At 34.9% G+C, this 25,485-nt stretch overlaps 3 protein-coding genes and 1 long non-coding RNA gene across 7 annotated transcripts; 3 read left to right on the plus strand and 1 right to left on the minus strand.

Annotated features, from left to right (window-relative positions):
- Positions 1–6,345: 6,345 nt before the first annotated feature.
- Positions 6,346–10,626, plus strand: LOC120087512 (N-terminal nucleophile aminohydrolases (Ntn hydrolases) superfamily protein). Of its 4 annotated transcripts, none has more exons than XM_039044360.2 (7): positions 6,346–6,836; positions 7,208–7,363; positions 8,126–8,190; positions 8,276–8,679; positions 8,750–8,808; positions 9,566–9,670; positions 9,943–10,626. In XM_039044360.2, the coding sequence occupies exons 4-7, from the start codon at positions 8,293–8,295 to the stop codon at positions 10,160–10,162; spliced, it is 771 nt and encodes a 256-aa protein (XP_038900288.1). In that variant the 5' UTR covers positions 6,346–6,836; positions 7,208–7,363; positions 8,126–8,190; positions 8,276–8,292; the 3' UTR covers positions 10,163–10,626. The 4 variants fall into 4 exon arrangements, with proteins under 4 accessions (XP_038900288.1, XP_038900285.1, XP_038900286.1 ...); XM_039044357.2 differs by having other exon boundaries at positions 6,378–6,836; positions 7,192–7,363; positions 8,287–8,679; XM_039044358.2 differs by having other exon boundaries at positions 6,576–6,836; positions 8,287–8,679.
- A 4,326-nt stretch (positions 10,627–14,952) lies between these two features.
- LOC120070288 (uncharacterized) lies at positions 14,953–17,251 on the plus strand. The gene is made up of 4 exons (XR_005479845.2): positions 14,953–15,627; positions 15,712–16,028; positions 16,110–16,574; positions 16,646–17,251. It is a non-coding gene; the product is annotated as an uncharacterized LOC120070288 (long non-coding RNA).
- Positions 17,252–18,305: 1,054 nt separating this feature from the next.
- On the minus strand, positions 18,306–20,177 carry LOC120078560 (uncharacterized). The gene is made up of 3 exons (XM_090314103.1): positions 20,049–20,177; positions 19,036–19,967; positions 18,306–18,909 (listed from the first exon to the last, which is right to left on the minus strand). The coding sequence occupies exons 1-3, from the start codon at positions 20,175–20,177 to the stop codon at positions 18,306–18,308; spliced, it is 1,665 nt and encodes a 554-aa protein (XP_090170229.1).
- Positions 20,178–21,490: 1,313 nt separating this feature from the next.
- LOC120081585 (derlin-1.1-like) lies at positions 21,491–24,786 on the plus strand. The gene is made up of 7 exons (XM_039036645.2): positions 21,491–21,870; positions 22,042–22,177; positions 22,289–22,362; positions 22,485–22,578; positions 22,873–23,001; positions 23,451–23,611; positions 24,282–24,786. Exons 1-7 carry the CDS (start codon positions 21,854–21,856, stop codon positions 24,517–24,519), a joined length of 849 nt encoding a protein of 282 aa, XP_038892573.1. The 5' UTR covers positions 21,491–21,853; the 3' UTR covers positions 24,520–24,786.
- The last annotated feature ends 699 nt before the right edge of the window (positions 24,787–25,485 follow it).

The raw sequence follows: 25,485 nt of genomic DNA on the forward strand, positions 1-25,485 counted from the left end.
AAAAATCAATTAGAATTTATAAACTTTCATTAAAAGCTACTGCAAAACATATCTAGTCAGTCAGTTTGTATCATCTTCCAAATTTAAAACCAAATTACATTTCAAAAACCAGAGCTTCATGAAACATAAAAATTAAAGTATTCAGAGAATCAGATTAACAAACATTTAACAGAGCACTTGAAATTAAATAGTTACCACATTAAAAGCCCATGAAAAGTTTCTCATGCCTCATTCTAACAACTGAAACCCAAAACTTGTTTTCCATCTAAAAATCAAAATTAAATTCCTCTTACCTCTGCAAATTAGAACCAACATCGCAGCCAACATCTAAAAACTGAAGTCACAAACCTCTTCTAAAAATCAAAACAAATTCCCCAGTTGTCTTCTAGAAATCGAAGTCGCAACCTTACGCCTCTGAAAATTGAAGTTGTTGCCGTAATACTCCTTCTTTGAAATTCACGATGTTGCAACCCTCTAAAATTGAAAACGAAATCCTCTTCCTATCTATTAGATAAAACAAAAACATAACTAAAACAAAAGATAAAATCTAATCACCATCAACTTTGTTGTAAACTTTGGTTGAACAATATTTTTTTTGCAGTTGTATCAGCCAAAGTGGTTAGCCATGAAAGTTCAAGTGCTGCATTCAGTATTAGAGCACCCTTTCTTGAGCCTTTACACCTTTGCAGAGCCATCGACCTTGTAGAACTGGAGGACAACGAGCTTCACCATCTTGTGCTTGTGTTTGATCTTCTTAGGCTTGGTGTAAGTCTTCTTCTTATGCTTCTTGGTGACTCCCTTGAGACTTAGAACAAGGTGGAGTGTGGATCCCTTTTGGTTTTTGTAGTCTCCTAGGGTTTTACCATCCTTTACCTATCATTAAGATAAAGAAGTTGGGGAGGAGAAAAAAAAAGCATTGAGACTAAAAATAGGGAAGAAGAGAAGCCTACCTTTTTTGGGATTTGTCTGATGAGGGAGCTAGGAACTCAGTTACACGAGATGAAATTCACTCATTTCCCGAAGTAGGAGTAAGTAGATAGATTGCTTCTTAAGGGCTAATTTCGGGTCTTGAACATAGTGGTCACAGATTCTCTTTGGAAGAGAAGACTCAGTCATAGTAGGACTATGACTTATGTTTATTAGAGGGATCAGTGGTACTTAAGAAGTTAGATGTAACTACAGAGGAAAAACGGTATATTGGTCTAGCTGTACTTACAAGCGATCTGTGAAGGGTTATCGTATTGTTGATTGGTTGATGGACACAAAATATATCTGTAGCAAGGAAAGTGCAGTTGTCGATCTTTAGTGGAGTGCCCAATAGTTAACGGATGGTGGATCCCGTGACTAAAGAGTTTAGTCAATTATTCATGTACGAGCTTCAAGCTACAGGTTCATAAGATCCCCTCGGTAGCTCAATGGATTCAAGTTGAGAATCAGTTCTTGGGGTTGATTTGAAATGTTCAAATTGACAAGAGTAAATTCAATTATATGTGATATAGTTTGTGTGATGTATGAGATACATCAAGTGGAGGATTAATATAAATATGATTTACATTAAGTACCATAAAATAGAAAAGAATTATGGTTTATATGTTTCATGAGATGAAATATTAAAACTATAGATTATAAATCTAATATGATAAATTGGTTATCATATATATTTGTAATAATATTATTTATTTGATAATTATCTCTTTTTCTCTAATAACCAATTGAGTAGGAGGTTATTGGTGGTTTTATGGTAACCGTGAGATAAAAGGAAAAATGTTTTCCTAAATTTATAAGAATTGCTACTTTCGGAAAGTAACTCACGACAAGGCTATAAGTGAAAATGTTTCACTAAGCGATAGTATAGAGAGACTAAACGATCGTGGACATTATCTATATGATAGTTCATCAGCTGATCGTAGCTTAATGATTGCGTGGAATTGTCTATATGATAGGTTGCCATCTTCTACACGATTGAGCACATCTTCTATACGATAGACTGCGTCATCTCCCACTTACTCAATTGTCTACACAATTGTTATCCTTCAGTCTTTTCCTCTAACCAAGTTCATACAGAGCCCACAACTCCTGGATTCTCATATCGAGAATACCAAGGTAACCCTTGTGGTGGTGTCCACACTCAACTCGATTTATATCGAGGTTCTGAAGGCCATTCGTTGGGTTCGTGTTCGTTGTGATTGTGTTGTTGTTCCGATCGTTGTGTTCGAGCATTGCTGTTCTTAGACGATTGGAAATTGATCGAGGGAGTTTGAAGAACGAGTCTTCAAAGGTACACATACTTTATCCCTTTATTATCATCTTGTCAGCATACTGTAATTTCTAGTTGTTGCATGACCTGTTAGTTTCCGTTTTGACTGTAATTATTAGTGTTTAATTTCGAATGGAATTTGGAACGATCCTTTCGTTGCTCATGGAAATCCTCATGTCTGATTTCCTTCAAGTCTATCATATAGACTGGGTACTCGATCGTTTAGTAAACGAGAAGCTGTCGTTTAGTAAACTCGCTCATCGCCCACTCTCTCAAAGGGCTATCGTATAGCTCTTTCTTTCACTCGATCAAATGTTAACCGATTTTGAAAAATGAAAACAATTTTCACTTTTATTCTTCAGTTATTAAAACTAATAATAACTTCCCACTTCACAGTTAAAGGAGAAACAAATAACCAACCAAACAATTATCTCATAATTGTTTTTATTATAAATAAATATAATAACTAATTTATCATATTATATTTATAACCTATAGTTTTAATATCACCTCATATGTAATATATAAACCATAGTTCTTTTCTTCTTTATTTAATATAAATCATATTTATATCGATTCCTCCAATTAATGTATCTAATACATCAAATCAATTATATCACATATAATTGAATTAATTTAATTATATCATATATAATCAAATTCCCTCTTGTTAATTTGAACACTTGAACCTAACCCAAAAGCTGATTCTCAACTTGAATCCATTGAGCTACCAAGGGGACCTTATGGACCTGTAGCTTGAAGCTCCAACGGTACGTGAATAACTGACTAAACTCTTTAATCACGATATCCACCATCCGTTAATTGTTGGGCACTCCATTAAAAACCAACAGCTGCACTCTTCACACTATAGGCATATTTCTGTGTCCATTGGATATAACCAATCAACAGTACGATAACCCTTCACAAATTGCTTGTAAGTACAGCTTGGCCAATTTACCGTTTTGCACCTGTAGTACATCTAACTTCTTAAGTACCACTAAATCCTTTAATAAACAATACATCATAGTCCTACTATGAGTAAACACTTCTCGAGCCAAGAGAAAGTGTGGCGCCACATTGTTCAAGCCCCAGAATCAGCCCTTAAGGGAGCAATCTATCTACTTACCCCTACTTCGGGGAAGGAATGAATTTCGTCTTGTGTAGCTGAGTTCCCAGCTCCTTAATCAGACAAATCCCCAAGATGGTAGATTTGAGTCGGCGATCTGGCCACTCGCACCCATATAAATCAAATGACCGCCCTCATAGGCAGGAGTTCTCAACTCACCTAGGATTAAGGTTATATTACCTATGGTCATCCTAGTAAAATGAAAGTCTCTATCATGAACGACGTTATATAACGAGACTAAACATTTCGTGGTTCGGTCTTATACAAACTCCTTTGTATAAGATACACCCGCTCACATGTCTTCACATGAATGATTAGGATCAAACCATTTGTAGCACTTTATAACACTTTAACATCCACAAAGTGGGTCATATCCATAGTGCCACCAGGATAAGGTTTTCCTCATTTATCCATATACTATGGACCATTTAGGTTATCACTTAAGGCATGATCCACTTGTATGTCTCCACATACATGCTTAAATTACAACGATAACCAGTTATCTTAGTTTTTTGGTTTGTGGTTAATGCAACTAAAATATCTCATATTTCATAGACAATAGTGAAGAAAATATCTCATATTATTACATCACAAATGTTTATTCATACATGGGTTTACAAACTACAGGACCTTACGAGATTTAGGGTATCAACCCCAATAGTAAAAGACACTGGGAGGCCGCTAAATGGATCTTAAGATATCTAACATGGTCCAAAAACTCTAACCTAATCTATCAGAAGTCAAATCAATCAAAGTTAGAATTATATGGGTATGTAGATGTTGACTATGTGGATTTGGACAAGAGAAGATCCCTAACAGGTTACCTTTTTCTTTTTGGTCCTAATTTAATCAGTTGGAAAGCTACATTACAACCTATAGTGATCCTATCTACAACAGAGACTAAACATATGACTCTTACATAAGCAATAAAAGAAGCATTGTGACTTAAAGAATTAATGAAAGACTTTGGTTTAGATCAAATGGTAGTTAAAATCTACTTTGACAACCAAAGTGCTATCCATTTATCCAAAAACCCACAATGTCATACAAGAACCAAGCACATCGATATAAAATACCACTTTGTTAGAGATAAAATTGAAGTAGGGGAAATAGAAATTTTAAAGGTACATATCTCAGAGAACGCCATTGATATGCTGACGAAGTCGGTTCCAAAGCTCAAGCTTCATAAATGCCTTAAGCTTATCGGCTTCAACCTACCAGAGACAGAATAAAGTGTTAGAGCTTGGAAGAGTTATTTTTTAAGAATGCATGCATTGGTTTCAAAGTGGAGAATTGAAAGAAGATGAATCCAACGACTCAAATTTACAACGGCTAGTTTTACATCTCATGAAACTAACTGATATGAGATTTAAATATTAGATCAGATCCGAAATTGTAAAAGTTGTAAACCCTTATCTATGATTCTTCAAAAAGGATTTCTTCCCGTGGATGTAGGCTCTATTTTAGCTGAACCACGTATATCTGTGCTTTTCTTTCCTCTTCCCTTCATCTTTATTTCTGTATGTGTTCTTTTCATCCTTGCAAACAACAAGAAATCACCATTAATCTGTTAGTTTCAGAAAGCAAGAACAAGAGAGAAATAAGAGACAACATTCGAGGTAGAGAGAAAGAGTAACTTTACCAAAATGGATTCACTCATCCAAATTTGATCAGAAGAAAATAATTTTCTTACCCAACACGTGTGTGAAGATCAAATTGTTTACGTGGTTTGCTCCCAACCAAGCTCTTCACCAACCTTTGCTTCTTGAGCCTTCATCTACTTGTTCTTCTTTGGTCCTGAAAACAAAATAAGGAAGCCCAACAAGAAACCCTAATAGGGATTCAAACAATCCCATTACAATTACTTGAGAATCACATCTCAAATGAATAAAACTTGAATGATAATTTTTTTTTTAATTCCCACAGGAATAGATATTTTGAAGATCACTAGTTATAATTCATTTTTCTCAAAATTTGTAATCAACAAACATAGTTTTATTGCGGAGGAGAAGGTCATTAATCCAATTATGTTTAATTATCACGTGAAATTCACATCTTTTGATTATTACGTGGGATCCACATTATCTTTTTACTTACTTTTCACGATTTACCCTTATTTATTTAGTTACCATGTTTAAATTAATTAGAAATATAACAAAGAAATTCTGGTAATCATTTATATTTCATTACATTTTCCTATGGAAGTAAACAACACTAGTGGATTCTTTATTAGGATTGTATCAGTTTGTAGTAAACACAATTATAAAAAAAAACTCATTCTCTATAGATTGATGTCTATTACGATTATATATGAATATAAACTCATTACGATTATAACAATTTTATTACCAAATCTCATTATGAATCATTACTTTAATTTTTCACTCTGGATTATTTGTAGTGGTTTAACAAGTCCACTAATTTGATTTTATTAACCATTTTCCTACACCATACAAAATAAACAAAAATTTCCCTCCAAACATTCAAATGTTAATGATGAATGATCAAAGTTCTATTCTATTGTTGTTATTGGTTAATTTGATAAGAAATTTTTTTAGTACAAGTAAGAAGGGAGAGATTCGAACTACAAATCTTTTGATCATGACTATTTTATTTATTAATTTTCTATTTTTCAAATTTATGTTGTTTCCTCACAATTTTTTTTATGGTCATTTCATGATATTTTGTCAAAATAGAGATTAGTTGCATAAAGCTCCTCTGATTTACATCAAAGACATAAATTCCAATTTCTAATTGGTTCCGGTCTCTAGTGTAACCTAATGTAAAACGTAAACGTAAAGGTACTCTAGTTCTAAGTTATGTACTATTATTTTAATTTAAATATGCAATAAAGTAAGTTCAGTCATTTCGTAAGAGAATAAATATTCTTTTATAATAGTCATTCATTTACAATTGGATGAAATTTTGAGGTGTACTCTAATAGTGGGTCTATTCTTGATGTATGCTTTCAAAGTGAATGTTGCAATAGTCGTCAAATTAGATAGAATAGTGATATCTTCATACTTGGAGAAAGTAATCGAGAGGAGGTGATGAGTTCAATTCTATAATTCAACCGATATAAAATATATACGGTTAACTTTGAAGCAATTTGATTTGTTGGTCCCAATTATTTTAAAAATGAAAAAAAGAATCATGACATATTGAGATCTTACTCAAATTCAATAATAAAACAAAGACAGGGAGATTCATAACTAAATTGAATGGTTATCAAAGAGGCTAAAATTGCTGAGTTCACAAAAGTAGAAAGGAGATTCAACCTTAATCAAATTGGCACTGAACTTTGATCGAGTTCATCGTTAATCAAATTGTACTCTTCCTTTAAGCGAATCCCCAGATTTGAACATCTCCATTCTCCACTATATGGAACTTTTTGCCCTTGATTCCGATAATCGGCTTCGAGCTTCCGCCTTGCTACTTCTATTGTTCTTCCAGGTAAGAACCCATCACCATCTTTCTGTATTCAATGCCATTTTCGATTTTATCAGTTTGGTGTTTGAAACAGCTGAGAATTTTGAAAGAGAATTTGTGAAACACCCAATTCTTCGCCTACCAAAATTTTGAACGACGATTCTTCAATTTTCCTTTCTAGCTGGCTATGGGTTTTTGGGTTTTCTGCAGATGAGTCATCTATATCACTGATTGGGGAGCTTTCCCATCTCCAATGTTCTTTTAATTTCTCCCCCCTCCCTAAATCCATGTTTACAGGGTTTCGCCTGCTTATTTTCTTCATTGAAATGTTACATTTCCATTATCTTGGTGAATATTTCATCAATTATTGAGTTATTAGATGACTGGACGTGTAGCTGGAGAGTCAGGCTTGTACCCTTTGGTCGTAAGCACATGGCCCTTTTTGGAAGCTGTTGAAAGGGCATGGAGTGCTGTTAATAATGGCTATTCAGCAGTTGATTCTGTTGTAGAAGGATGTTCTGCTTGTGAAGAACTGAGATGTGATGGTACAGGTGGGCATTTTAATTTGATAAAGAAATTGATGTAGGTCTAAATATAGATATTTGTGCTCAATATGTAGTTTATTGGTTCATTCATTTCTGTGGCTTAGCTATGGTGTCTGGTTCTCTCTTCTTTGAATAAATTTGTTGAGCAGTTCATTGGGTGTTCTCTTTACATGAAAAAATATAATGGATTTACCAACAATTTTTTGACAATGATGCAATGAGGGTTTTGAAGTTGAGGTTGCTTTCTGCTGTTGATGGTAGTTTTCCCTTCTGCAGGAAAAAAGTATGGATGCTTTATGCATTTTAAATCACCCATTTCACCTCAAGATTGTTTTCATAAAAACTCAACTTTATTTTATTGGTCCACTTTATTTTCTCTAGTGGACCTCTCAATGGGATTCGAACCCATATGAAGTTCTCACCATCTATCAAAGAAAAAAAATAACATATGGATCTCGTAGGATCTGAGAAATTCTTGGATTTCTTTTGGAAGTGGATGATTATTCATTTGCTTCACACGTTTCGTGGATAGTTGGGGCATTGAGGAATATCCAAAAAAGGATTCAGGGAATCGGTTGATTCTATCTCTGTTTCTTCTGTTTGAAGCAAGGAAGGATCCTGAAGAATCGATCCATCTTTTAGTTATTGCCGTGCTTCAAAATTTTCTCCATAGAAACACATTGTGCTATTCACGGTTTGTTGCTTTAATATACATAAATTAATCTGTGCATATGAAGTCCCGTGTTTAATGTAATTTGTTATGGATAGTTGGACCGGGTGGAAGTCCGGATGAAAATGGAGAAACAACAATCGATGCCATGGTTATGGATGGGGTAACCTTCTCTCTTGTTTTCTATAATATTCATTTGCTGTTACTCATTTTTGTGCATCAGAATAAGGGTTTTATATTTTACTAAGGATATGCCTAGGTGACGATGGAAGTTGGAGCTGTAGCCGCCATGAGGTATATTAAGGATGGTATAAAAGCTGCAAGATTAGTGATGAGACATACCAAACACACTTTACTTGTTGGAGAGAAGGCATCTGCTTTCTCCATTTCAATGGGTCTTCCCGGACCCACAGATCTTAGCTCGCCGGAGTCGATAGAAAAGTGGAATAAATGGAAAGAGAACAATTGCCAACCTAATTTTTGGAAAAATGTTGTGCCTGTCAATAGCTGTGGCCCTTACCACTCTAATGGCCTTCTGCTAGTTGCTGAAACGACATGTCCAGGAGATGATCCAAGGAGAGCTGTTGAATTAAGGTCAAATCATTTTGGTCTTCACAGTCACGATACCATATCGATGGCAGTAATCGATAAGGTAAGTGGATAAGTGAAATTCATTCTCCTTTGACATTAAATTCATATTAAGGATTTGTTTCTTGGAATAGTTTGGGTACATTGCTGTTGGAACATCCACCAATGGAGCCACCTTCAAGATACCAGGCAGGTAATTCTATTAACTGTCTACTCTTCACTTCATTGATAAAGCTGTGGTCTTATTTTACGCAAATTAATCTCGTCTAGGTAAATCCACAAAATGGAATTTCTATTTTTGATTAATTTAATCTTTTTTCATCAAATTTCTCCCCGGCATGAGTTTCAAAATTACTTTGTTGTGCGTTTGTGTGTGCTTGCTCTTATAATAAATTCTTCCAATTTTTGGGTTTAATGCTTGATGAGAATGCCTCAGCTGAGACCAACAACGCTGATTTACTTAGTTATCATCTCTGAATACTATATTTTAGGCTTTCAAGTATCAAAAGGCTAAATATCAGCCTCTTTTGTCACTAAAAGCTTGATTCTCGGAGCTTTTGAATAGTGGAAAATTTCAATTGGCAATGTAAATATGAGCTTAAAAGCTGTAAATTTTGATATGGCTGCTATTATGATTTAGGTAATACACAGAAATATCTGCAGGTTTGAGTAAGTACCACATAATAAAGGGCATAAGTGCCAAGGGCATGTCAAAACTCATTTTGTAACGATGAACTCGAGTTTTTGTGTATTCTCCAGGGAAGGATTTGCTTTCCCATTTTAACTGAAAAGACTTGCTGGTATTTCTTGTCTCTGGCGTTTTTTTTATTCAGCTGCACTGAATGAGATGATGAAATCAAAGTCATTTTCATTTTTTATTTGCGCAATTAACTAGATGTCATTGAAGCTTTTGGAATCACGCCTCTCTGAATTATCTTTCTTTGCTGCAGGGTGGGTGATGGTCCTATAGCAGGATCTTCAGCATATGCCGATAGTGATATCGGTGCATGTGGAGCAACCGGGGATGGTGACATCATGATGCGTTTCCTCCCATGGTAAAAACCGAGAATTTTCCATCTAACAAAATATTTGAATTCTGAAGCTATGCTTATAAACAAACCATTTCTACGCATTATATATGCAACTCCGCTCTCACTGAAACTAGCTTTGAGATGTTTTACTTTTATATGATGAACAAACTGATCCAGGTCTATTTGCTTGTTCAATAATTCTTCAATATCATCCTCAGTTTTCCTATATTTAACTGAATTTCTTATATGTCGAATTGTCCCGTTTCGGTCTCAAAAACACTTCTGCTTGATTACAGCTATCAAGTTGTTGAGAGTATGCGACTGGGGATGAAGCCAAAGGACGCTGCTAAAGATGCAATATCAAGGATTGCAAGGAAATTCCCCGACTTTGTTGGAGCTATATTTGCTGTAAACAAAAATGGTACTCATGCCGGTGCTTGCCATGGATGGACATTCCAATACTCAGTTCGAAGCCCAGAAATGTATCGCACCGAGATTTTCACCGTACATCCCTGATGCTGCAAATCTCTTCACTTTTGATATTGTGGTGCCTGTGATTAGTGCATGAATGAAACACATGTACACTGAAAAATATGGCATTGGCTCATAAGCATTGGAGTTGAAGTTGATACACAGACATTACTTTGCTGTGATGACTGCTGAGTAGTGTATGTGAAAGCTTGATGGGAAGTTGAGCAGAATTGCAGAACAAAAGCTTCTTGTTATTTCCAAAACACTCAAATTAAGGTATGGAAAACATTGACTTGTAGGAGTTTGGCCAAAACAACTTTGGTTTTGGGTCTAGTTTTTATTTGGTACTTTAAGTTTCAAAATGTTACACATTTAGCAAGTGTTTAGCTCACCCACATGAGTTGAATTGAGTTAGTAAAAATTATGGATTCAATGTTTGTCCCATCAACTTTAGAAACTCGAATAGCGAAAGTGTTTTTAAATACAAAATTGAAATTATTAATTTATAATAGTCGTCTTTTATAATAATTTAACATTGAAGGATTGTTTGAGGATGATCAAGTCATCCTTATATTATAGACCTCTTGTGATAGGCATTAGAAGACCAATTACTTCTTAATTGTCCCACCACACCACACTTTAGGAAGAGGTAGCTTTGTGTTCAACTTATATGTTCCACGATCGTAAAATATGTTATAGGGTGGTTGATTGTATCAATAATAGTATTTTATCTATATTAAGTGCACTAGTTACATGTAGGAAAATGTAAATTTTATTTTTATTTATTGAGTTCACATCTCAAACGAGTAAGAATTTGGAAAGTAGGTGTGTCGTTGAATGGTGGAACAAAAAGTTAAGAACAAAAAAACAATTAAAAAAACTCATAAAAATGTATGGTTTTTTAGGTTATGAAAAACTACACTAGATGTCCATGACTTGATTAAACTTTACTTTGCACTTCCCAAACACAAACAATTATTACCAACTATGCGTGTCAAAACGCACCTTTAGTCCTTAAGTTTTGAGTTTGTTCAATTTAATTCTTAAGTTTCAAAATGTTACAATTTTATTTTTGAGATTTGAGTTTTGTTTTAATTTGGTTTAAGTTTCAAGATTTTACATTTTTAGTCTTGATTTTTCATTAAATACTCACTTTTAGTCATTGATGTCAATGTCTATTAATTTAAAATAATAATGATGAAAAATAGTGAAATTTAATTAATTTTAATTATTTTAAATTAATTAACAAATATTAACACTAAAGACAGGAAAATGAATATTTAGTAAAAAAATCAAGATTAAAAGGATAAATCTTGAACTCTAAGAGCCAAATTGAAATAAAGCTCAAATGTCAATGACAAAATTGTAACAATCTAAAACTTAAAGGACTAAATTGAAATCAAACTCAAAATTTAAGAACTAAATATGTTACATTTTGAAACTTATGAACCAAATAGAAAATAGATCCAAAATTTAGGATAAAATATGTACTTTTCCTCCATTTTTATCTTAAATGTTCAATTTCATCGAATGATTGTTTTCAAATACAGGAAAATGAATCAAGATATTTACAAATAATAACAAAAGATCACAATCTAGCATGATAGATTCAAAATTTTCAGTGGTTTTTGTTATTTAAAAATTTTCTTTTATCGAATTAATGAACTCAAAATTTAAACATGTGCTTCCATTTTTTTCATCTGTTCAAGTTTTTTTTCTTTTTTAAAAAAAACAAACTCACCAATTTTAATAAAAAGTTACAAATTTTGGAACTTGACAATTTCAACAAAAATCTGGCCTTTTCTTGCATTTTATTAAGCTCGATTATTATACACAATGAAGAAAAGTTTCACTTTAACTTCATTGTTATTATTTTTCTAGTTTCATCAATTTCGTTGTTGATACATATTTGATCATTTATTAAATGCATGTAAATTTGTTTTAACTTGTCCCCTTGTGATTATTAATACGTATTTTCTTTGAGGTTAGAGGGTCAAACTATACCTCATTTTTCTTAAATAATATTCATAGCTCATCTTTGTTGTACTATAAAAGAACAATTTTTTGTAGTACTCAGTTAAACTTGAAGGTAAAGATGGCAACATTTACTAAAATTCAATTTGAAGGTAAGAATTGAGGAAAATTTCAGTTTTTAATTCTAAACTTGTCATCTTATATCAGTTTTCTCCGTAAACTTTCGATTTCATTAAATTGAACATTAAATTTAGTTAAATGTCATAGTTTCTATCCTCTATTTAATCTCTACTAATTCAGCCACTCATTCTCATGATTTTTTTTTTTTTTTTTTTTTTGTAAACTCTCTCATTTCAATAATATCAAATTTTGCTCAAATTTAAGTTATATATTTTTTCAAAACTCACCAACGTTGCATCATCAAACTCATTCAACACTTTGTTCATTTGAGTCCGTCGGATGGATGACCCAAAAATTAGGTAAAAAATGTGAAATGATCCGTTTTTTTTTTTTTTTTTTTTTTTATAAAAAAATACCGAATGACTCTTTATTGACTTCAAACTCGAGTAAAATTAACAAAATATACTCGCGTGCACGCGGAAAAGCAGTCTCGCTCTCGCTCTTGCTCATCTCGCACTCTCTTCGTTTTCTCACTCACAAAATCACTCATCTCTGTCACTCTTGCTCGTCTCGCTCTCTCTTCATTTTCTCACTCACAAAATCACTCCTCTCTCTCGCTCTTGCTCACTGGAGTTGGTCGCATCGGAGCTGCACGCATGGACTCGTCATGCTGGAGAAGAAGAAGAAAACGTATAGAGGAAAGAAGCCGGAGAAGAAGAAGAAGACAACATGGAGAGGAAGATTTCTTGCACCAGAGAAGAGAAAAAAGAAAAAAAAAAGGACAATACCGTAACTTCACATGGTCATGACATCAACAAAGGAACATTTGACATTTTCTTAAAAATAGCATCATTTGCATTTTAGACTGGGTCCTTTGGACAATTATCTTGGAAAATTTGTATGGATGACCCAATTTTTGGGTCCAAAATGTCAAATAACCAATTTTTAAAAAATAATGTCAATTGACCCTCTGCTGACATCATCACCATACCAAATTACGTAAATTGCCCTCACTTCTTCGTTTTCTTACCTTTTTATTAAGAACCCACCAAAACTAAAAACTCTTCATTCAAATTTTCCAAGGCTAACGGCTTCGTATCGCTCATAAACTAAAAAAACTCTTTATAATTCATCATTTCAGCTTGCAAACGATTCTACTGTCTCCGAAAAATCGAATCTAATCGGTAAATCTTTCAATCTATGCTTGAAAATATCTTACACTGATCGGTAATGGGGCTTTGTGGGTCGTTCTGGGTTTAGAAATACATTGATATGGTTTTTTTTTTTTTTCCAATGTGTTATGTGGTTGAAGATGAGTAGAAAGAGTTTGTGAGTGAGATAAGTGAGAGTGAAATTGGTAGATCGATACTAGAGAGAGCGACACAAGAAAGGGTGGGTCGTTCTGGGGTTTAGAAATACTGTGAACCTATGGTTTTTTTTTTTTTTCTGGTTTTCAATGTGTTATGTGGTTGAAGACGAGTAAAAAGAGAGAATGTGAGCGAGATAAGTGAGAGTTACTAGAGAGAGTGACACCGGAGAGAGCGATACCAGAAAGAGCGACATCGGAGAGAGCGATACCAGAGAGAGCGACACCAAAGAGAACGATATTGGAAAGAGCGATATCGGAGAGAGCGATACCAGAGAGAGAGACACCAGAAAGAGAGATACCGGTGAGAGCGAATCTAGCGAGAGCGAATCCAACGAGATTTAAACACAATGTTGTTTTACAATTTTTTTTCTGAAGGAGTTTACTGATTGAATCTTTATTTCATGCAGGAGTGATTTAAGATGGCAACACGTTTCAAAATACTTGAAGTCGATCGATTTCCTGGTCAAGTAACAAGTTTGGACCACATTGCTAATGCAAACAAGATTGTGAAGGAGAAGCTTACGCCAAGGCAGTTGGACATGTTCAAAAGAATAGTTTTTGGGCGATTTATAGACATTGACATGGTGTTTAACAGCTCAATTATCCATCACATGTTGCTGAGAGAAGTGACGAGGACAAGATCAGACTCAATGTCATTCCCTGTTTGTGGAAAGGTTGTCACTTTTTTGAAGGATGACTTTTTGTTGATGATTGGTTTGTGGCAATCCCCAACACGAGTTGATCAGAACCAACAGTCCTCGTATGTACTTGTTATCAAGTATTTTGATAATTGAGTGACGAAGGACACCTTACATCTCCGTCAACTTGAAGAAAATAAAAGGAGTTAGAGTTTGAAAATGATGATGATGCTGTGAAAATCATAGTAGTCTACTATACTGAGGTCGCAATGATGGGGAAAAACAAACAAAAAAATGCAGTGGATCTCAAACATTTTAAGGACGTTCAAAACTTAGAGTACTACAACAGTCTTGATTGGGGTACCATTATTTGGGAGAGGACATTGGATGCACTAAAGACTATGTTGAATGATAAGAGCAGTCTATACAAGACGAAGGTCAAAGGAAATAAAAATTATATTGTGAAGTACTTTTTACGTGGATTTCCACAAGCATTCCAGGTGAATTTGCTTAACATAATAATCGTGTTTTTTGATTTAACATTACTATTGTTCTTAATATATTTTAAATTTTATTTAAGTATGGACGTACGAGATCCTAGCTTCATCGATAGCTGGGAACATTGCGGAGCGAAAGAACAAGGTGGTTTTGCCCCGCATATTACGATGGTCATGCTCCCACTCAGTATCCTTCAAAGTACTCGAGAGAGAGATATTCAAGTCTAACAATGTACATTTACTTTATGCATAATATGTTTATCTGGTTGTTAAATTGACACTAACCAATTTACTGGGTTGTTAATGCAGATAAATGTTAAATAGGGTACTGTCATGTTAGATGCTGAGAGGGAGTTTCGGGATACCCCAGTGGATAGATGACCTATATTTAATCTAGATGCGGATGATGATAGTTCTGAAAGTGGCAATTGGTCGACTAGTGATGGGGGTAGTCCTGAAAGTGAAAGTGATGGTGATGATCATCGTAGAGATGACAATGATGAAGTTGTCAGGGTGGAGGGAGGGGATGATCTTGAGCATTCTAAGCACGAGGATTCTGAATATGGAAAGGTGGAAAGAGGGACATATACACCTAGTGATGATATGTTCCATGATGTGATGGGGAACGTACGCGATGAGGACGAGTTGAACCAACTTGATGTCTATCTTGTGGACTCCCATAGAGAGTGACCTGTGGATGAGGAGTGTCCTGAGTGTGCTGCCCACCGTAGGGAGGGAGCCAATCCCGACGATTCTATTTATTCGTACCTGCAGACCATTTGCAGTTCACTATCGAGGTTGGATGGCCATATATCGGGTTTAGATAGTCGTGTATCTAGTATGGAGGAAAACATGACGGACATGAAAGGGAAATTGTCAGCCATCCTGTCACTGTTGCAGTCTATGTGCAAGGTTTGCATTTACTATCATTTTATGTCTTTATGTGCTTAGTTTTTACGTGTTCGTGAACTCATCATTTTACTTTACTAATTGAAGGATTCCATGGTGAATGAGGAGACGACCAGGTCATCCATCCCATCTCGAGATCCTGATACCAATAATGCGACTGCCTCTGACACTCCCATCCCCCCTCTACAGCCCGATACCACCACTTCACCTACTTCCACCCCCCTTTACAGCCTGATACCACCATGACATCACCAATTGACGTTGAATCTATAGAGGCCGACGTCCCACAAATAGAGCCCGACATGTCTGCCTTACTCACCATGCCACATACAGAGGCTGACATGTCTGGCATCCTAGAGGCCGACACTTCTGGGATTGTTATGACCACAGAAAGAGTTACACTGGTGAGTAATTTATTGATCAGTAATCTTTATTTATATTTTTATATTTCTTGATGAGTAATATTTTATTATCTGTTTATGTAGGAATCTTGAAGAATTAGTCGTAAGAGGAAACCTATTGATAAATATACACCTCCAGCTCAAGTAAAGAAGAAAAATGTGGTTAAGCATCCTCTCCCAGGTGTAGCTACGTCACTATCCAGAGTGATTGTCACATATAACGTAGCACATGATGTTCCACACAATATCCTTACAGAAATGATGAGCTGGATCTTGGACAACAATATGGACAATGAGGTTCGAGAGAACTTCTTTAAACCACTTGCCAAACAATTCTTCAAGGAATTGATTACCCTGAATTCGTTGGTCGAATGCGATGTAAGTTTCCTAGTCTTGACTTTTTTACATGTTGGCTATCTTGTACTTTTACTGACATAGTAATTTTTCATGCAGACCATAAATACTTTATTTTATTTTATGAAAGAAAAATTTTATACCCGGCCTGACATGTGCATGCACAAGTTCACCATCTTGTCAATTGGTGTTACGGTAAATTTTGATATTTTGTTTCTTAACTTCTCATTATATTTCGTTACTAAACTTCTCATTTTATTTGACAGAGTTACCTTAATGCTCGTGGCGGGGTATTTAAATGAATAAAGAATAAGACACTTTTGGAGGCTGCCCTAGCATGGGAAGATGAAGACACGTATAAGAACTACGTCACCGATAAATTCGATGTCAAATGGGCAGATGCGGATTTTGGTTATACGGCGATCAATATCAATGACCACTAGATGGTCCTTGCAATGAACATTAACAGAGGCCACATATTCGTGTTCGATTCATTTCTGTCATACACACCAATGACAAAGCTGGTGAATTGGCTAGAGCCATTGACAGTCACAGTACCATCCCTACTTCACTACTGTGACGTGGATCGTTCAAAGCCGGACCTATCCACAGCCCGTTGGAAAATCTCGCGACCTATGAACGTTGACATACAACACGAGTCACTTGATTGTGGCATCTTCGCAATCAAATTAGATTCGTCTGTAATCACTTAGGAGAATATGAGTGAATATAGGATGTAGTTAGCGTATCAACTATGGGCAAACACTCCATATTTTTTATGTGTATAGAACATGTATTTTTTATTGTATTTTTTATGTATGTAAAAACATTTATTTTTTATGTATAATGGAGCTACTGCTCTTTTCATTGTATAGTCGAACATGTATTTTTTATGTAAGATCAAAGTTCAAAGTTCAATATCATAATTTTATCAGAACATGCATAATGAAGCTACTGCTCTTTTCATTGTATAGTCAAACATGTATTTTTTATGTAAGTTCAAAGTTCAAAGTCCAATATCATAATTTTATTAGAACATGCATAATTGAGCTACTGCTCTTTTCATTGTATAAATGGTATGTAGAACATTATATGGTTCAAGGTCCAAAGTTCAAACATTGAGAGAGCGAGATTTTGAGAGAGAGCGAGGTTTTAAGAGAGAGTGAGATTTTAAGAGAGAGCGAGATTGAGAGAGTGAGGTTTTGAGAGAGCGCGAGATTTTGAGAGAGAACGAGATTGAGAGAGTGAGATTGAGAAAGTATGAAGTTAAGTATGAAGATTGAGAGAGTATGAAGTTATTGTTTTTTGTTACAAGTATGAACATTGAGAGAGTATGAAGTTATTGTTTTTTGTTACAAGTATGAACATTGAGAGAGTATGAAGTTATTATTTTTTGTTACAAGTATGAATACTGAGAGAGTATGAAGTTATTGTTTTTTGTTACAAGTATGAACATTGAGAGAGTATGAAGTTATTGTTTTTTGTTACAAGTATGAAGATTGAGAGAGTATGAAGTTATTGTTTTTTGTTACAAGTATGAATATTGAGAGAATATGAAGTTATTGTTTTTTGTTACAAGTATAAAGATTGAGAGAGTATGAAGTTATTGTTTTTTGTTACAAGTATGAGCATTGAGAGAGTATGAAGTTATTGTTTTTTGTTACAAGTATGAAGATGGAGAGAGTATGAAGATTGAGAGAGTATGAAGATTGCTATTATAAAAATACTCCAGCTTATTATTGTTTTTTGTTTACAAGATGAAAGTATGAAATATGAAGTGTTACAAGTATGAAGTATGAAAAAGTATAAAGTATGTTACAAGTATGAAAAAGTATGAAGTATGTTACAAGTATGTTACAAGTATGACGTATGAAAAACTGATCAATGGTATTTATAACAAATGAAATGTTACAAGTTAGTTACAAACTAAACTAGATGAGAGGTGTTTGTGTCACGGTCTCTGGCATTTTCAACACGTCGCACAGTTGTAAGTAGTTCTGTACAATTTTGGTGGTTATGCCCATAATTCCCACACCAACCACATTTCATTTGTCTGCAAAATTCTCCTTTGGATGGTATTCTTCTCACTCTCCGTCGTCCGGCTTGTGGCACAAACTTCGGAGGAAGGAAAATCTTTTCTACATATCCAGAAGGTCTCTTCCATTCAGATATGTGGCCAAGTGGATTTATAGGCTCCGCATACGCAGTCATTAGAGAGTCCACTGTATAAAATTGACTGCAAAGACTGTGGATAAGTATATTTCGTTCCTTGGCAGCAACTATTGCATGCGAACACAGGATACCAAGTGAGTCGAATTCCTTATACGCGCATTTCTTCGTGTGAAGATTGACAATACCGTCCAATCGATTATCTCGCACGTGTACTCGATAACAATCAATATGCTCTACCCGATATCGTCTGCCCTTATTGGCCTCACTTGTCAATCGGGTTTTACAATAGTCAGAGTGCAATGTCATTCGAGATGCCCAGTAATTCCTCCATTCGTAGAACCACGATTGGAGCATTCCTCTAACATGTTCAATCAAGCATACTATGGGCAATAGTCGATACTCTTTAGTTAACGAATCGAAACACTCTGCACTATTGGATGTCATGTTATCATATCTTCGTTCTATTTGGTAAACCCGTGCCCACCTTTGAAGACCGATGTCTTCCAAATATTTCGTGACAACACCGTCTCGAAAACTACGGAGTTCGTCCCATTTTTTCTGGAACTCTTTCATGTGAAATGTCCTTGCTGCATCTCTAAATATCCCAACAACCGTGCTATCCTTAAAGTTTGTAACTAGATTTTGTTCTATATGCCATGTGCACAATCCATGAAATGTCGTGGAAAAAAATGCACGAATAGCATTGTCGATAGATACTATCCGATCAGACACAAATACCAGATTATCGGGTTCTCCGATACTGCATTTCAAGTTTGACATAAACCATTTCCATGATTGATCAGTTTCATTGTCCACTATTGCATATGCTAGTGGATATAATTGATTGTTCCCATCCATAGAAACCACAACCAACATGGCGCCTTTGTATTTTCCTTTCAAGTGCGACCCATCAACAATAATACAAGGCCAACAACTTGCGAAACCTCTAATATAAGGCCCTAATGCCATAAACATATACTTGAAATGCATCTCATCTTCAAGTTTGATCTCAAAGACTATACCCAGATTCTTTATTTTTAACGCATCTCCATAAGCATATAGTATGGAGTATGAGTATTCTGGAATAACTCTAGTGAGATCATACGCGGCTTCCCTTGCACACCACGCTTTATAACTTATGTTCATGTCATAATCTCTTCTCATATCCTCAACGATATGACAAGGTTTATAAATACATCCTATTCTCGTGAACTTATCTTTAATGAGCTGACCAACAACCGTAGCAATTGCTTGTCTATAGTCGTGATTCAGAATTCCAATGGAACATGTATGCAAACTGTAGTACTTTGTGATCTTGAATATATCAGACCCTTCCATTTTGACTACACGAAGGCTCCACTTACATGTATCCCCAATACATTTGACAGTGAACAGAGATTTGGTTGAATTCCTGACCTTAAATTCAAAATTTTTGTTGATGGATAGAATAGATAATCTCATTTTCAAGTCCTTTTTGCTAAAAAATAGTTGACCAACTTCAACGTCCTCTGTCTTAGATGAAGAGGTGTCAGGCATAATCAACTCTATCCTATGACTTGAAGACACAGATGGTGGAACCACTGAAGCTGTTGTAGAACGACGCACATCTCCATGAACACGATCCATTTCATTCAATCCTGCTGGTTACTCATTCACATCCACTGAAGGACCACAATCCATATAATCGAATGTTGATGGTACAGTGTTGGTAAACAATGGAATATCATCCTCTTCTCGACGAAACTGATATGATTCCTCATATTGTTTGACCATAGTTGTATCATCATAACTCACATTTCCAAACCTCATTCCAATATTTTCGTCATGATTAGATTTCAACGTTACAGCTATTTGAAGTCTACTAAGCTCTTCTCGCAAAAGAAAAAAACGAACATCATCATCATTCCTTATACATTGTGGATGGGCTTTAAATTCAAGCTTATATTTAACTTTCAGTATAAGATCAAACTCTGAAGAACTGACATTTGTAACCTTATAAATGTGAGATTTAAGTTCTTCATACTTCAATGTATGAGGCACAATGATTCCTGTCAACTGTCCCCCAATATATGAACTTTCATTCTCATCCCAATCACCTCCATATCAAATAAGTAGACACTTTTCTATCATCGTACAAAGTAAGAGAACATCTGTCATTAAGTTGTACAAGCAATTGAAGTGTATTCTCGCTCTCTCTCTTAATCTCGCTCTCTCTCTTAATCTCACTCTCTCTCTTAATCTCGCTCTCTCTCAAAATCTCGCTCCCTCTCAAAATCTCGCTCTCTCTCGTAATCTCGCTCTCTCTCTTACTCTTGCTCTCTCTCTTACTCTTTCTCTTTCTTACTCTCTCCCAATACAAAATTTCGTAATGCTACCTTTCCAGAAATAACACAGCAAAAATAATTAAACAGACTCAAAATAATGAAACACCTTTCTGAAAAATCTATTCCGTTCTGAAAAAGCCTCATCTTGGAAATCCCCGTTCGAAAAATCTTCGTTCAACAAAACACCATAAAAAACCAGAGAAGTAATCACCTTTGAAATGGAGTTTAGAGTTTAAAGAAATCATTATTGTATTGTGTTTAGGTATTATTGATTTGATTTGAGGCTTTCGTCGTGAAAATTGTCAAATCATTCGTACACTGACAAGCAATCACATCAAATCGGGAATTTCAAGCGAGAGCGAGAGCGTTTAATCAGACGAGAGCGAGATTTACCTTGTGTAGCTGGTGTAAGGGCAATTTACGTAATTTGATATGACGATTATGTCAGTAAAGGGTCAATTGACATTATTTTTTAAAAATTGGTCATTTGAGGTTTTGGGCTAAAAAATTGGGTCATCTGTACAAATTTTCTAATAATCTTTTGCTCATTCCATGTAGAAATAAAGTTTCCAATTAGTCTAATTGGATAAATTAATGTCCCCACGATGACTCATAGCAATTAATGATATGCTATGAATAGACCACTAGATATTCAAGAACAAATTCATTTTTGTATATGGAAGTGGAAGAAAAATGAACTGGGCAGGTCAATTTCATTGGCTGGAATTTCTACTCATGATGAAATTTTCCAACTCCTTTAATCCTTCAAAGAGTTGGTTAGATTAAATTTTAAGCGTATTGAATGGAAGACTCGCCATTCAGAAGCTTTCAAAGTCAAGATGGTTGAACGGGTGATTCCATTTGCGACGACTTCCAAAGTCTCCTCTCCAAATTCTTCAATGCTCCACAAACTCATATCCATGTTCATCAATAGCTTCAACTTTCCACTCCTGCTCCACAGTTCCATATTTCTTCCAAATGTCTACTCCTTTAGAGTAATCTCTCAAATCTCTCTTTCCCTTTTCTTGAATTTTGATTTCCTTTGATTTCCAGAGAATTTTGAGGATTTGATGAATCCCCATTTTGTGTTTTTGGTTAAATTGAAGGTATATTAGTAGTACGTTTTGTAATGAGTTTTTATTATTGTCTTTTTGAGCTTTTTTTAGGTATTATCGCTCACTCCCACCTGTGAGCAAACTGTATGGAGTGAGCTGTTTGATGACCACTGCTGCTTACTATCTTCAGCTTTATGACGACGAGAACATAGCTCTGTTCTACAGTCTTGTAATTAAAAAGTTTCAGGTAATATAACTTCACATTTTGGCTCATACTAATGTGTAAAAGATGGTTTTATAGTTGCCAAATTTTCTTTTCTGCAATTTGTTTTGCCATAACTTCTTCATTCTCGAACAGGTTTGGAGGCTCATTACCAACTTCTTCTTCCTCGGCCCGTTTTCGTTTCAATTTGCTTTTCGTCTGATAATCATGTAAAAACCGTACCACACATTCAAGTGTTCATCTTTGTTTTTTGAGCTAGAAGCCTAAAAGTAAGATAGTAATAGAATCGTTATGATATTTACATAATCGTTATGCATTTTGAACTTCACAGAGCAAAATATGGTGTATCATTGGAGAGAGGACCCTTTGATAAAAGAACTGCTGACTATGTGTGGATGTTGTTTTTTGGAGCTCTTTCACTTCTGGTGAGTCTGATTTGAATTTTGTGCAAATTTTCTTCATGATATTTGACTGATCTGGATATGGTTGTCTGTATCATGGAATGTTGATGTTATTTTGATATTGGGAATTTCAAGGGCTGCAAAGCTTAAATTTCATTAACAAGAACAATGAGAAAATTCGCTACGATTTTGTCTTCTTTCAGGCTCTAGGATTTTGATTGCTAAGCTAAAAAAAAAGCTATTATTTGGCACTTTGATAAGGCTTCTACTGATGATATCTGCTATTACTAATTGGTTATAATTTCTTTTACTCTTCAGGTGATGGCTGCCGTTCCATATTGTTGGACTCCATTCATGGGAAGTTCCTTGGTTTTCATGATTGTCTACATCTGGGGCCGCGAGTTCCCAAATGCACGAATCAACATCTATGGTGTCGTTTCGTTGAAGGTTAGTAACACACTTTTTGTTTCGCAATTCAAAAGCATGAAATTTCCCTCGTAAATCTCTGTCAACTGCTTGAAAAGACAGTTTTGGCAATGTGAAATAGGATTTGATGGTCTCGTTTAATTTCCTATATTAGAAAACAAAAAAGGATTTAATTGTGGTTACTAAAGTCAGAACATGCTTCATTTTATGAGCTTATCTCTAGGCCAAACCATGATTTTTCATGAAAATATCAGTAGTTCATTATACAAATATTTTAATAGGTTTTCTGCCTCTTTAAAGGCTTCTTTTGGAATGATTTTTCAAGTGCTTAAAAAAACATAAAAACACTTTTTAAAGCACTTGAAAAATCATTTCAAATAGGCTCTAAGTTTGCCAACTTATGCAGTTGATCGATGATTTCGAATCTGGAATTTCTTTACTTTTTTTATCGGGTTATTAGTATTCCACAGGGATTCTATCTTCCTTGGGCAATGCTGGCTCTAGATCTAATCTTTGGCGATCCCTTGAAGCCAGACATTTTGGGAATGGTGGCAGGCCATCTTTATTACTTTTTGACTGTTCTACATCCTCTTGCCGGTGGGAAATTCATCCTCAAAACCCCTTTCTGGATGTATCCTTCATACTTCCATTCGTTACATTCATATACATGCATGCATGTATATACATACAAACATACATGTTTATATATACTGAAATATTAGATTACCTGAGTCCAAAGCTTAAAAGCTCCATTTGATAACACTTTCGTTTTTAGTTTTCACTTTTCTAAAAGGAATTCTTGACTTTCTAGTCAAATTCCGAAAACAAAACTACCTTTCTTTAGTTTTCAAAACTTGATTTAGTTTTTGAAAATGTTTGTAAAAAGTGAATAACAAGCTTAGAATCTTATGGATGAAAGTAATGTTTATAAGCTTAACTTAAAAATAAATAAATAAGTAAATAAATAACCAAATGTTATCATGACCAAAACTTTTGAATTGAGTAGGAAGACATCAAAATTTCCAAAGTTATAACCAAAAAAGAACCAAATATTTAAACTGATAAATACTAGCCTTGAAACCTCATTCTTCCATAGTTTCGGTAAGGTTTTTCTCGACGACGGAAAAAAATGAGTTATATGTCCTCGTCACCTTTTGTGTCGCTAGTATATGAAAATGAAATGAAGCTCATAACTTTCTAAGCTTGGGAATGGAAACTGGAAAGCAACCAATTATTAGTAAAAGCTTCCTTTTGGTTTGAGCTGCATTAATTGTTCTGTACAAACCTTAATAGCCTTACAGTCACAAGCTAGTAGCATACTGGGGTGAAGGGATTCAATTTAACTCTCCTGTACAACGTGACCCTTCTGCTGGTACTGCTTTTCGTGGAAGAAGCTACCGCCTCAATGCTACTCGAACGAGCACTCGGGAGCGAACACAAACACAAAGACGCTCTTCTCCCTCTCCACCACCACAGCGAGGCTCTAATCAGGATGAAGGAGCTGCTTTCCGTGGTCGAAGTTATCGTCTCGGTAGCTAAGTCTTTCTAGTTTGTGTTACTTGTATGATCATATTATGTATGATATTATTATCTGAAAACCTTCCAAAGCTAATTGTCTAGTGAACCACAAGTTGGTTCCATCAAAATTATTTCTTCTGGAGAAGTTTAGAATCCATATTTTGTAAGGAAACATGTATATTGGATATGCATAAGTGGGAAGAATTTAAACTTGTACCTACTTGCAGTTTCTATTGACAAGGATCCATGAGTCAGTATGTGAAAATAATATTTATGTGTTGCTTGTAATTTACATTCCATCTGATAATAATTTTTACCCTTTACCATCGCTATTGAAATCTCAACCAAACTTTAATAAAACAGAATTCAAAATTTGAAAAACTCTCGTTTTTGGATCCTTTTTCTGGTTCAGTTTTGTAAAAGCAGATATTAAGACTTATCCAAATTTGGAAAGAAAAAAAAACTACTTTTTGTTTTTGTATTATTTATAAAAGAGAGAACTAAAAACAAAATCACTTTGAAACAAAATTTACTCTTCCGAAAACATTTTCAAAAAGAAGATTGTGAAACCGAAACTATTTATAAAAAACCCTTCTTTTAGAAATCAGAAACTGAAGAACAAAATTGTTATCCAATGAACTGAGATGATTAGTAAGTCAAGTCTTAGAGGAATGAAGGAAAGAAAATGTCAAATAACAATGGTCAAGAAGGGTATCTAAAGCATCTAATATATCAATGTTGGATGGATAGGAGTTGTGAAAGAAGCATGTGCCACATTCCTCTTCTATTGTGCAGAAGTGATTTAGCTTGAGGGCCCTTAGTTGTAAAAGATGAAGAAAGCACATGGCTTTCTGACCAAAGTGGCAAATTTAATAACCATTTTTGTATAGAAAGAATCAGATCAGTATAGAAAAAAGTAGAGTGAGGGGAATACTTTTTTGTGGGTATCTGATTTCCCATCTTTTATTTGACCAAAAGGGAAATTAT

Source organism: Benincasa hispida, chromosome 1, assembly GCF_027475165.1.
Source record: "Benincasa hispida cultivar pf3 chromosome 1, pf3_genome.v1.1, whole genome shotgun sequence".
NCBI lineage: Eukaryota > Viridiplantae > Streptophyta > Magnoliopsida > Cucurbitales > Cucurbitaceae > Benincasa > Benincasa hispida.

Coding starts and splice junctions, on each gene's coding strand:
- LOC120087512 (XM_039044357.2), top strand. CDS start 6,765: ATGGAACTTTTTGCCCTTGATTCCGATAATCGGCTTCGAGCTTCCGCC. Junction 8,809..9,565: donor ACCTTCAAGATACCAGGCAG/GTAATTCTATTA, acceptor TCTTTGCTGCAG/GGTGGGTGATGGTCCTATAG. Junction 9,671..9,942: donor ATGATGCGTTTCCTCCCATG/GTAAAAACCGAG, acceptor GCTTGATTACAG/CTATCAAGTTGTTGAGAGTA.
- LOC120078560 (XM_090314103.1), bottom strand. CDS start 20,177: ATGGATCGTGTTCATGGAGATGTGCGTCGTTCTACAACAGCTTCAGTG. Junction 19,968..20,048: donor CTAAGACAGAGGACGTTGAA/GTTGGTCAACTA, acceptor TTTGAATTTAAG/GTCAGGAATTCAACCAAATC. Junction 18,910..19,035: donor GAAGACATCGGTCTTCAAAG/GTGGGCACGGGT, acceptor TGAACATGTTAG/AGGAATGCTCCAATCGTGGT.
- LOC120081585 (XM_039036645.2), top strand. Junction 22,178..22,288: donor TTGTAATTAAAAAGTTTCAG/GTAATATAACTT, acceptor ATTCTCGAACAG/GTTTGGAGGCTCATTACCAA. Junction 23,002..23,450: donor ATGGTGTCGTTTCGTTGAAG/GTTAGTAACACA, acceptor AGTATTCCACAG/GGATTCTATCTTCCTTGGGC.